The sequence below is a fragment of the Kogia breviceps genome, chromosome 9, assembly GCF_026419965.1.
Source record: "Kogia breviceps isolate mKogBre1 chromosome 9, mKogBre1 haplotype 1, whole genome shotgun sequence".
Classification (NCBI taxonomy): domain Eukaryota; kingdom Metazoa; phylum Chordata; class Mammalia; order Artiodactyla; family Physeteridae; genus Kogia; species Kogia breviceps.
The window spans coordinates 46,428,539-46,441,064 of record NC_081318.1 but is presented as its reverse complement, the minus strand read 5'-3'; the positions used below and the strand labels follow the sequence as shown (position 1 = coordinate 46,441,064).

General features: G+C 37.0%; 1 protein-coding gene across 1 annotated transcript in view; it reads left to right on the top strand.

Moving 5' to 3' along the window:
* The window catches only part of ZNRF2 (zinc and ring finger 2), a 101,935-nt gene that overhangs the window by 40,860 nt on the left and 48,549 nt on the right, over positions 1 to 12,526 (top strand). Inside the window, exon 2 of the mRNA XM_059074360.2 lies at positions 12,083 to 12,178. Within this exon, the coding sequence (XP_058930343.1) occupies positions 12,083 to 12,178 (96 nt within the window). The remainder of the gene's footprint in view (positions 1 to 12,082; positions 12,179 to 12,526) is intronic.

The following is a 12,526-nucleotide window of genomic DNA, read 5'->3' as shown; positions in this document are numbered from 1 at the left end:
ACTTAGACTACTCTTCTCTTTAAATGAGCAGTTTAGACCAAGACAGTCTGTAGGCTCCTTTAGCTTAATATTCTTCATTTCCGATATTGAAGATAGGAAATGGCAACTACTGTTTTGTATTACTTCGAGAGATTGGTGTAGCAATTTGAGGTCACCTGCTGTAAAAGTCTCCAGAATACAGTCCTCTGTCATTGATTCATTCCATTGTCTGTCACTTTCAGTGCACATATACCTAAGGGAGTTGTAAGCCTATAGTTTTCTTTAGAAATTATATTAGTTAAATCACCTAATTGAGATTAGAAGGAATAGAGCTTTGTTTAAGGGAAAGTGTAGATGAATAGTTTTGATTTTGGGTAACGTGGAGTGCCAGCTTTGGGTAGAGAACATAGATAACCACTGGGGATAATAGAAGGGTGAGTACACCTGGGGAGGGGCAGAATATTTGGATTTTTAATAAAGGTTGAAGTAGAATAGTACTAAAATCAGGCATCTATTTTATCTCCACAGCAGCCAGCACAGTTTATCTTCCTGTTCTTTTCCCTTGAATTCTGGTAGTGGTTGAGAGGATAGCTTTTCCAGTATGACCCTTTCTGGCTGGTTTCTTTAGTTTTTTTTTTTTTTTTTTTTTTTTTTTTTTTTTGCGGTATGCGGGCCTCTCACTGTTGTGGCCTCTCCCGTTGCGGAGCGCAGGCTCAGCGGCCATGGCTCACAGGCCCAGCCGCTCCGCGGCATGTGGGATCTTCCTGGACTGGGGCACGAACCCGTGTCCCCTGCATCAGCAGGTGGACTCTCAACCACTGCGCCACCAGGGAAGCCCTGGCTGGTTTCTTTATTTTGTATTTTTATAACTACCAACTAAGCAAGTGCATTTAGATGACTTGTTTGCAGTTGTAGAGTAACAATTTGATATTTAAATCTCATAATAGGACCTGATTCTTTCATCTTTGGTCTTACCCAACAAATTCTGACTGTGGTAGCAGATTTTTCCTGCTGATTGGTGTACAGTGTCCCTTGGTGACTACAGGGGAATTGGTTCTAGGACCCCCATGGGTACCAAAATCCACCCATGCTCAAGTTCCTTATATAAAAATGATATAGTATTTGTATATAACCTCTGCACAGTTTAAATCATCTCTAGATGACTTGTAATACGTAATACAATACAAATGCTGTGTAAATAGTTGCCAGGGTATGGCAGATTCAAGTTTTATTTTCTGGAATATTTTTTCCTCCTCAGTATTTTGATCCCAGTTGGTTGGATCTGCAGCTACGGAACCTGCTCATACAGAGGGCCTACTGTATTTACCTGACTTGGGTGTAGGAGCAATCCTTTAGGAAATGTACAAATACTAAGTAAATGTAGGGTTGGGCCACAGAAAATATAAAGAATTTTTTTGCCTTAGTCATCAAAGTGGAAAACGATAGGTATTCACAGTTACTGGTGCTACTGGTGTTTATTTTACTATATAAAGTAACTTTGATATCGCAGGTACATCTCATTGAATTGTTGCAGGAAGTTTTCCTTCAGTCCAAAGAATCTGGATTTTACCATTAAAGAATGTCATTTTAGAACAGTACTGTTTTAAGAACTTAACAAAGAGTAAGTGAATTGTCTAAAAGTTGTAAAAGGGACAATTTCAATAAATAATAGCCACTGTTTATTGAATACCTACTATGTTTTAGGCACTTTATATACATTATTGTAATCTTTAATCCTCATCAGATTGCCAGTATGTAAGTGATATTATCAGTGTTTTATAGGGAAAAAAATCAGACCTGGAGGACTTAAGTACTTGCCTTCCCTGGGATCACATAGTTTGTGTGTAGTAGAAACTACATATCCACATCTGTACCCAGGTCTTTTGGACTTCAAAGACTCTATTTTCACTAGACCATTAAAGCTAGTAAGGAAGATAGACATACAAGTAAGTAATTAGAGTGCCATGTGCTATATTTCAGTATTGGAAGTATCATCAAAGTACAGAAGAGATACAAAGGGAGGGGATGATTAAATCAGCATTGAGGTGGAGCATTCTATAGCCTTTAGAGAAAGACTCTTGGAGAAAGGTGACTCCTGTGGGGTTTTGATGACAACCTAGAAGTTCTTTATTGTAGAAGAGAGAGAATAATAACATTAGTGTTTCAATACCTCTGTACTTAGTTTTAAAAGAACAGGGTGATCTAGCTCATTTCTACTGTTCATTCTCTTCTTGCATCCCAGTCTTTCTTGTTCCTTTTATACACAACAAGATCATGCCATTCTCATCTCAATTTTTGTTAGTTATATCATTTTTACATTGTTGACATTCCTAATATTTATATATAGCAGTAATTCCTACCATTCTTTATACCTATTCAATTAAATAATAATGTGTCTAGTGTAGTACTAGTATATGTGTGTATATGTACATATAAGTGTGTGTAGGTATGTATGTGTGTATATATATATAAAAAACACCACAGCTTGTCCATTCCTGAATTCTTTATTTTGTTTCATCTCTTGATTGGGTCTTTTTTTTTTGCAGTATGCGGGCCTCTCACTGCTGTGGCATCTCCAGTTGCGGAGCACAGGCTCCGGATGCGCAGGCTCAGCGGCCATGGCTCACAGGCCCAGCCGCTCCGTGGCACGTGGGATCCTCCCGGACTGGGGCATGAACCCGCGTCCCCTGCATTGGCAGGCGGACTCTCAACCACTGCGCCACCAGGGAAGCCCTTTTCTTTCACTTTTATGTGGAATCTTTTTTTTTTTTTTTGAATTTTTGAATTTTATTTATTTTTTATACAGCAGGTTCTTATTAGTCATCAGTTTTATACACATCAATGTATACATGTCAATCCCGATCTCCCAATTCATCCCACCATCACCCCCACCACCCCACCGCTTTCCCCCCTTAGTGTCCATACGTTTGTTCTCTACATCTGTGTCTCTATTTCTGCCCTGAAAACTGGTTCATCTGTACCATTTTTCTAGGTTCCACATATATGTGTTAATATACGATATTTGTTTTTCTGATCTTGATTGAGTCTTGAGTCTTTGAACTTTTGAAGATATAGATTACTGGAGTCCTAATTTTTTTCCCCTTTTTAAGAGTTCTGAAGACACCCCCATCCACCCCCCCACATAAAATGTGTCCCAAGTAAAATCTGTGTATTATTCTGTGGATAATTCTGAGACCAGTATTATTTCTGCCATCCTCACTGTCAATTGTAGACACCTTACATTTTCTGTCTAGATATTCATGAGGATTCTTTCTTTTACTATCTTGGGTAATTTTGTTCTGTGCTTTGGATTCAAGTCTCTTCTTTGAGAGAACCAATTAGCCTTTTGTTTTCCATACATTTTATCTTTTTTCAAATCACTGTCATCTCTGTTTTGTTTTTCATAAGTCTGCAGTCCATGTCAGTGATGTTATCCTTAGCTATTTCTGCTTCCTTTTGATTCTTCTGTAGTTTTTATTTCTGTTACCGGTATATTGTTATATTTAATTTATTTCCTGAACTTATGACAGCTGTTTCTTGAGTTAATTTTCTTATTTGTCTAATTTATCTGCTTTTTTAATGTTTTTGTTTTCCTTAAGTAGTAGATTCAATGGTTAGGTCCCATAATGAATTCTTTCTTAATATTCATCAAATAATGGAGCCAGTTCTAGTTGGGCCTGTTGTAAGTGAAGACATTGTGTGTGTTGGGGGGAGAGGGGGCAGAGGAAGTGATCTGGGGCAGCCTACAGTTTCAGTTGAGATATGTTCGTACAGAAACATTTTCACTTGGCTAATGTTCTATGCTTTTCTTCCTTTAAAATAGTTTAAAAAAGTAAACCAATGTAATATATATAATATATATATATATTTTGAAAATATAAAATAGTCTTATAATAAAAATCATCATTCTCTTGCGTCAACCTTCCCCAGCTCCAAGTTTTTAATTTCTGGGGACACCTATTTTCAACACTTGTAGGTGTTGGTTATAACATTTACTTTGGTTGGTTATAAATATTACTATTTATATTTACTGAATACTACTATTTATAAATAATGTGCCTATATTCTTGTTTTTAATTTACTTTAGATGCTAACTATTAACTGCCTATTGAAGATGAGGATTTACATACCTCACCTGGCTTTATTTTTATCCTACCACCTTTTGAATGTCTTTTTTTAAATGACAGTTTGCTTAAATTGATGCTTATTGTTTATGACTATGGATTATATTTCCTTTTATGTGTTTGTCTCATAGTTAATAATTGCCTCATCTATTTGCTTACTTAATTTTCTTAAGTTCCTATCAGTTTTTCCCAAACTTGCCCAAAGAATTATAAAACTAAGTACAGTACTGTTTTCCACATGATTAAACACATCAAGAAACTTTATCAGTTCACTCCCTACTCCTCCCCCATCCCCTCCTCCCCTGCATTTCCCTCTCCTCCCTTCCCCTCTCTTCCCCTTCTCTGTCCTCCTCTCCTCTGCCTTCTCCCCCTTCTTGAGCAGTCTACTCTCCTTACAATCTGGACTAATAACCTTCCAGACCTGCTATACAACTATCCAAGGACTTTCTTTCACCTTTCTCCTGTGAGAGATCTTGTTTCCTTGATCTTGGTGTCTTTGTCTTGTTTTCCTCTGCTCTGCACCATTGTTTTAGTGGATCACATGTTCTTAGAAGTTTCTCAAGAGTGCACATGGGAAGGAAAGTTTTTGATGCTTTTTTAATCAGGAAAATATGTTTTTATCAATCAAGTGTGAATATGTAATAGTTTGTATATATAGTCTAAGGAAATAGTTTTTTTAGAATTTTGAAGTTATCGCTTCACATCTTCTTTCAAGTGTTGCTGTTGAGAACACTTAATGCCATTCTGATTTTGAAAAACAATTGCACTAGACTCTCCAAAAATAATACTATCATGAAAGACAGAATATAAAAGTCTGGGAAACTGTTTTAGATACTTTACATTGATCTTTTTTCTTTTTGAAAACTTTTAGATTTTGTTCTTTATTCCCTAATGCTCTGTTATTTCCTGGTAATATACTTTGGTATGGTTCTTTATTTTCAGTTGTTGTATGGGTACATTCTTTCAATCTGTATGCTCATGAGCTTCAGTTTGGGAAATTATGTCTTTGATAGTTTCTTCCTCTTTTTTTCAATTCTGTTTCTAGCTGATTAGATGTTAGACCACCTGGATTGATCTTCTGATTTTATTATTTACTCTCCTGTTTGACTTTTGGTTTTACTTCCTGGGATATTAAGAAAGATGAGTAATGGATTAGGCTAAGAATTAGGCTCTGGATCCAGAAGGCCTATTTGAATTCTGCATTGCCAATTTCTAACTGTGTGATCTTATATAAGTTAATTACCCTTTCTCTTTTTTAATCTGTAAAATAGGGTTAATATTGAATAGCAGTGCCTAACTCAAAGGATGTGAGGATAAATAAGTTAATTCATCCAAAGTGCTTAGATAATTTCCTGGTACATAGTAAATGTTAATTGTTATTATCATTTGGCATCATTATTATACCTCAAAGTTAATACTTTAACCATTTATTTGAATTCTTAATTTCTACCAAAAGTTTAATTTTCCAGAGCTTTTGTTTGCTTCTCTGTTCCTAGTTTTATAGCCTCGTGTTCTTATTTCATGGATGTAGTATCTAATCTTGAATTATTGAGACAATTGAGGAAATTTGGAAAAAACCTCCAACATATAAGGTGGACACCAAAACAAATATATAGAAACAAAATTAAATAAATAAATAGAAACAAAAATAAGTAGATATCTTTTAATTAGTTATAAGATTTTTGGGGTGTCAGCAGTGTTGAAGTTTTTTTGTTTTCTGCATTGACTGTTTTATCATAGTTTCCCTTTTCTATTAATTTGTTTTGGTGTACATCTTATATGTTGGAGGCTTTTTCTAGATTTCCTCATACTTAGGTTCAAATTATATTTGGCAGTAATATACTTAAGTATCATGTTCTCAGTGTGTCATATCAGGGAGCACAGATAGTCAGCTTGCCTTTTTGTTGGTGATACTAAATTTAGACATTTGTTTAAGGTAATGTCAGCCAGTTTCTCCATTTTAAAAGTACCTTTTAATCTTTGTTAATTAAGTGATTTGGGGTTGATATTTCAGAATGTGTAATTATCCATTTGTACTTTCTCAGTCTTATTAAATTTAAAATATTTGATTCATGTCATCCATTTTGATGTTTAGATTGTCCAAATTTGACAGGGAGAAGCCCTTTGAAACTGGCTTCTGTGCCTTTTTGTGTGTCCATATCAGTTTTTGAGCACTTCCTTAATCTGGCACAAGATATTCAAGGCTCACCTTTTACTCCCTGCCCCAGACTTAGAACCAGCCATTTTTTCAAGGATCCCTGGTTCCTTTTTGTGGGGGGCATGATATTTAGAACCCAAGATCTGGGGGTGGATCCTTTTTGCTACTGAAGTGTTACTGCTTCTAGGCTCTTTTAATGGACTGAGCTAAATAAGTTTGTGTGTGTGTGTATATTTTTCTATATAGGTAGGTTGCTAGTGTGCTTTCTAGCAACCATAACTCACATCCCTTCCATATGTAAAGCATACTCACTTTGTTCCTAAGACCCAGACAGTCTCATACCATTAAGGGATCAATTTGAAGTCCAGGATCTTGTTATCTAAGTCAGGTTCAGATGTGGTTGAAGCTTCTTAGGTGCAGTTCCTCCAGTACAGCACCTTGTAAACAGTTTCTCTTGACCTGAAGACCTTTACAGAGATCTTTATTTCTCCATACGGCTTTGAGTTATTATCTAGTATCCTTTCATTTCACTTTGTAGGACTCCATTGAACATATCTTGTAGGGCAAGACTAGTGGTAACAAACTCCGTCAGCTTTTGTTTTTCTGGGAATTTAATAATTTCTCCCTCACTTTTTTTTTTTTTTTTTTTTTTTTTTGGCGGTATGTGGGCCTCTCACTGTTGTGGCCTCTCCCGTTGCAGAGCACAGGCTCCGGACGCGCAGGCTCAGCGGCCATGGCTCACGGGCCCAGCCGCTCTGCGGCATGTGGGATCTTCCCGGACCGGGGCACGAACCCACGTCCCCTGCATTGGCAGGCGGACTCTCAACCTCTGCGCCACCAAGGAAGCCCCTCTCCCTCACTTTTGAAGAAGTTTTGCTGGATATAAGATTCTTAGTTGACAGTTTTTTCCTTTGAGCACTTTAAATATATCCGCCAACTGCCTTCTGGAGTCCAAAGTGTATCATGAGAAATCTGCTTGTAATCTTATTGAGGATCCCTTGTATGTAATGACTCACTTCTCTCTTGCTGTTTTCAATATTTTCTGTTTGTCTTTTGAAAGTTTGATTATAATGTATCCTGATGTGGCCTCATCTTACATGGAGGTTGTTGAGCTTCTCAGATGTTTTTATTCATGTCTTAAATCAAATTTGGGAAATTTTCAGCTATTATTCAAATATTTACTCTCTTCTCTATTCTCCTTCTGAGACTCCCAAATGCATATTTTGGTTTGCTTGTTGGTGTCCCACAGGTCTCTCTTAGACTCTGTTCACCTTTTGCAAACTTTTTTCTTTCTGTTCCTCAGACATGATAACTTCTATTGGCCTATCTTAACGTTCACTGATTCTTTCTTCGCCTTGTTCAAATCTGCCTTTGAATCCCTCTAGTGAGTTTTTCATTTCAGTTATTATACTTTTCAGCTCTAGAATTTCTTCTTCGTTTCTATTTAAGTTTTCTATCTATTGATATTTTGTTCATACATCACTTTCTTGAGTTTCTCCATATCTTTCTTTAGTTCTTTGAGCATCTCTAAGGCATTTTAAAGTCTTGTTCTAGTATATCTGCCATCATTTCTTTTGCATGGACAGTTTCTGCTGATTTTTTTTTTCTTTGAATGGGCCATACTTTCTTGTTCATTTGTATGCCTTATTGTTTTTTTCTGAAAACTGGACATTTAAATCTAATAATATGGTAACTCTGGAAATCAGATTCTGCCCGTTCCCTGGGGTCTGCTGTTTTTTATTATTGTTTTTTGGGTGTTGTAGGCTGTCTCTGTGCTAAGGATCATCAGCCTGAGGTATAAACTTTTCAGGTCTTTTTGGACTCTTTCCTGAATCTGCATAGTCACTTTCTGATTTTCCTCATATAACCAATTGTTTTGAAATGTGCTAGTCTTTAATGTCTGGCTCTCCAAAGGGGAAAAAGAGAAAAATGAAGAGGGGCAGAGAGGCACAATCCCTTTAAATCCCCTTGAAGTCTCTTCAGCTAGAGGGGAAGGGGCTTACAACAATAGAGGGAGGTCCAACAACAGTGACTGCCTTTTTCTTTGTCTGTACCTTCTGGATCAGAAGCAGCAATCAGAGCACAGATTCCCAGTATTTGGAGCACAGGGTCCTTTTTGCCTACCCTCACTCCTATAATCTGTGTGCAAGGTGCTCCAGGAACAAGTGCACCACTGCCTGCCATGTGGCTGGGATGGGGGGAAGGATAACTGCCTCTGTGCTAAGAGCTGAAATTAACTGCAATGTATTGTCCAAGTCTTCCTTCCCTTGGAAGTTGCAAGCCTTCAACAGATTCCAGACTTCCAAAATAGTTCCTTCAAACAAATTCCGCCCATTCAGTTTTTGTCTAGGTGGGGAGGTAGATTCCCTCAGTGCTTCCTATTTTGCCATCTTCCCATAATCCTCTATCAGTGCATGTATTTTCTGGTATTGTTGGGGGCATACCTTCAAGGAGAGATCCTAGAAGTGGGATTGCAGGATTAGAAGGTAAATACACAGGTAATCTAGTTAGATGTTGTGAAATTACCCTCTGTAGAGGTTGTACAATTTTGCACTCCTACTAGCAACATATGAAAGTACCTGTTTCTCCACAGCCTCACCAACCATGTGTTGTCAAACTTTTGAGCTCTTGCCAATCTGGGATGAGTAATGATATCTTAATGTAGAGATAAAGTAAAGCCCAAGGAGAGAAAACAGTATGTACAAAGAAACACCTGGATTTTTAGTTAACACAGAGTGAATTAAACACGTGTGTTTCTTTCCTCCCTCCTTAACACACTAAAATGAGAGTAAAGAAATAAACAGAAGAACTTGAGAGGAAAGTGCTTCTTTCATTATGACACTGCAGTTTTTCATGTGTTTAAGGGTTACTTGCATATCTTTCTTTTTGGTGAGATGTCTGTTTAAAACTTTTGCCCATTTTTCTAACAGGTGTTTGGTTTTCCTCATTTTTTTTAATAGTTCTTTGTATATTAAGGATGTTGTCCTTTTTTGATAAGAGTTGTAACTATTTTTATTAGTCTTTTGAATTTGTTTCTCCTGTGTTTTCATGTGCAAATTTTTTTCTTTTATTGCATTATGTTTATGAGAGAAGCCCTGAAAAACTGTTTGGAAGCTTTATATGTAAGACTAAGACTTGTGAACAGACAAGGATCTCTTGCTGTTTCATTCTGTGGAACTTTTGATTTAAGAGAAGACTCTACCAATTTCTTGGTAGAGATAGAGAAAAGGAGATTGTTGGGAAGGGCCCTTTTCCATACATAGATATTTATTTATTCCCTTGTTTTTTTCTCTTCCCCTTGCTGTGCCTGGTGTCCTCAAGCCAATCTATTTTGGGTCTTTTTTTCCCCTGTAGTAGACCTTCATTCTGCTCTATTTGGGGAACTGTAGTTGCTTGGCTATATGTCATGGGTTGGAGACTTGGGATCTTTTTTATTAAGTCTTTCAGTCAGTCTAGATTTTGACCTCATGCCTCACCATTGTCTTGGGAAGTTATTGGAGGTATAGATTCCTGAGTTCTTCGAGAATTATGTAGTGAGAATTGGCTTACTTCTGCAGACATTTAGGATGTCTGTTTTCTCAGTCCTGTTAATTCCTTCATCTGTTCTCATCTGCTGCTGTCCCCTTTCAAGTTCTTTATCTTGTTATATTTATTCTCACTTTTAGTAGGTTTTAGGTGAAAGGAGAAAGAAACACATCAATTTATTGTATTTAATTAGAAATGCAGTGGTTCTTTATACATACAGTTTCCTTAGGCTCTACTTTGTGGGCAGTTGGATGGCTCTCAATGGTTCATGGTATTGCACTTTTGTTTGATAATTTAGACTCAGATGATTTTGATCAGCAGTTGGAAAATTGGTTACCTTTTTTTTTTTTTTTTTTAAGTCCTGTGTAACTTCAAGGGAAGAAAGTTTTTACAATTTTAAGCAAAAGATTGATATTGGTCCTGGAAATAGGAGTGCTGCTTGAGAGTCTCTTTTGTCTTCTCCCTATTTGATCCATATTTTGCAATATTGCTGTGTTTGGGGATTATAGCTATTTTGTAGTTTAATTTTAGATTAATCCCCTTCGCTTTTTCTTCTTTTTCATTTTGGTGGTTTTGAAGAAGTGGGAAGTAAACATACCTTTATTCCTTTCTTTTAAAATGTATTTAATACAGTGTGAAAAGCAGTGCTCAAAAACATGTATTTCATTTAAGAAGTCGAATAACTGAATTAAGTACCCATGCCAAAACCTTTTCGTATTCAGTAAAGCTTTGCACGAGGTATGACTCTAGTCTGACATGTTGGGTTGCAGTGAGTTTCATGTCACAACAAAGGGAGGAGAGTGTCTGTAAGAACACACATGTACTAGAATTAGAGCTACCAGAATCTGAGGCAGCTTTAGGGACTGGTTTTTTGTTTTTGTTTTTTGGTTGTTTTTTTCTTTTCACCACCTTCTTATTAGTTGTTGTCTTTCACAGCACTTTGCTCCTCTCTGCACATCTGCTCTAAGATCTCCATGTGAACCATTTTCCTGTGCTTACTGATAGTTTCTGTTCTCTTACAAATTCAGCCTACAGAATAGACACCCCACCCCACCCCAATGTCTCTTACCTTTACCTACATGTAACCTTTCTGCTTCAGTTGTCTACAGCTGACCAGTGTACTCTCTTGCTGTTTCTTAAGTCATATTTCCAATAAAAACAAATTGGCCCAGACCATCTTTTTGTGCCACCCTGGTTTGTTTTTCCTAACCAAACCATAATGGACTTTCTTGGATCAGTTCACTGCTCAAGCAGGTTGGGGATGTTGGAGAAGGGAGCAGTAAGTCAGCAGGGAAGCAGCAAGGAACCATGGATGGATAGTTACCCTTGGTAAGTGAGGGAGCAGGATAGAGCTGAATGCATAACATTTCCTCCTTCAGTCTACCAGTTTATTTTTAATAGAGTACTTCTGGCAAGTACTTAGTTCAGATTGAATATTGTAGGAAACTAGCTAATATTTGTGTCAAAATTGACTGAGAAATCTGCTGTTTGGTGCTATTTTCTGTTTGCATTGTGACTTTAGTAGCATGGTATGACCGTAAGACCACTATACTAGGAGTCAGGATAGATTCTAGACCTGATTTTGCTGTTCTGTGAAAGGCTTCACTTTCTTCATCAGATAAATTTTTAAAACGTCAGTGGAGTAGAATAGTTTCTAAGGTACTACCTAGCTATAAAACCTTGTGACTCAAATTGTACTATAACCAAGCTGGGAAACGTACTTTCTGCAAGGATGGTTAGAATACACAACTATTATAATGAAATCGTAAGTTCAGATTAATGTAAAAAACTAGAAACCAGGGCTTCCCTGGTGGCGCAGTGGTTGAGAATCCACCTGCCGATGCAGGGGACACAGGTTCGTGCCCCAGTCTGGGAAGATCGCACATGCTGCAGAGCAGCTAGGCCCGTGAGCCATGGCTGCTGAGCCTGCGCGTCCGGAGCCTGTGCTCCGCAACGGGAGAGGCCACAACAGTGAGAGGCCTGTGTACCACAAAAAAAAAAAAAAAAAAATTAGAAACCAGAATGATTGGACCCATACATTAGAAAAGGGTGCGAGAGTTTTGTAGTGAACTAAATTCTCATTTAAGCTTGTTTTATTTGAAATCGGATGCTGTTTATAAACTGATTTAAGTCATATATTATAGTCACAAACTGTTTTCTCAACTTAAGTTGCACATAGGTAGTGTATTAGTGTAAGTGTAATATTGAAGTTTGAAATTCTTCTTCTTTGCTTTTTAAAAAAGCATAGTTGGATATTCAAAATAGTGAAGTAACATGGATTTCTTTTACTTTTTAGGATTTAAGTGTCCTGTATGCTCAAAATTTGTACCCTCAGATGAAATGGATTTGCATCTTGTGATGTGTTTAACAAAGCCAAGAATAACCTATAATGGTAAGTCCAGTGCTTTAAAATAATACTTTAAATTAGAATTATCTTAGATTTTATGAATTTCATGTTTCAGGTAAAAGTCAAAAGGCCAGGAAGGACTATCTATGAGACCTGAGCTAACTGGTATCCTAATTATGTCTGGTGCTTTGGCTGTGCCATTCTTACCTGACCACAATCTCCAGATACTCAAAACCGTAGGAGAGATTTTCAATGTAGTCCTGGTACATTTTGAAATAGACTTGAAAAAAAAAAAAGGGGGAATTAAAAAAAAAAAGAATAGTTCATTCGTGACTTTAGATGAATAAAATGAAATAAAGGAAAAATGAGAGCTTTTTTCAGAATTTTATAGAT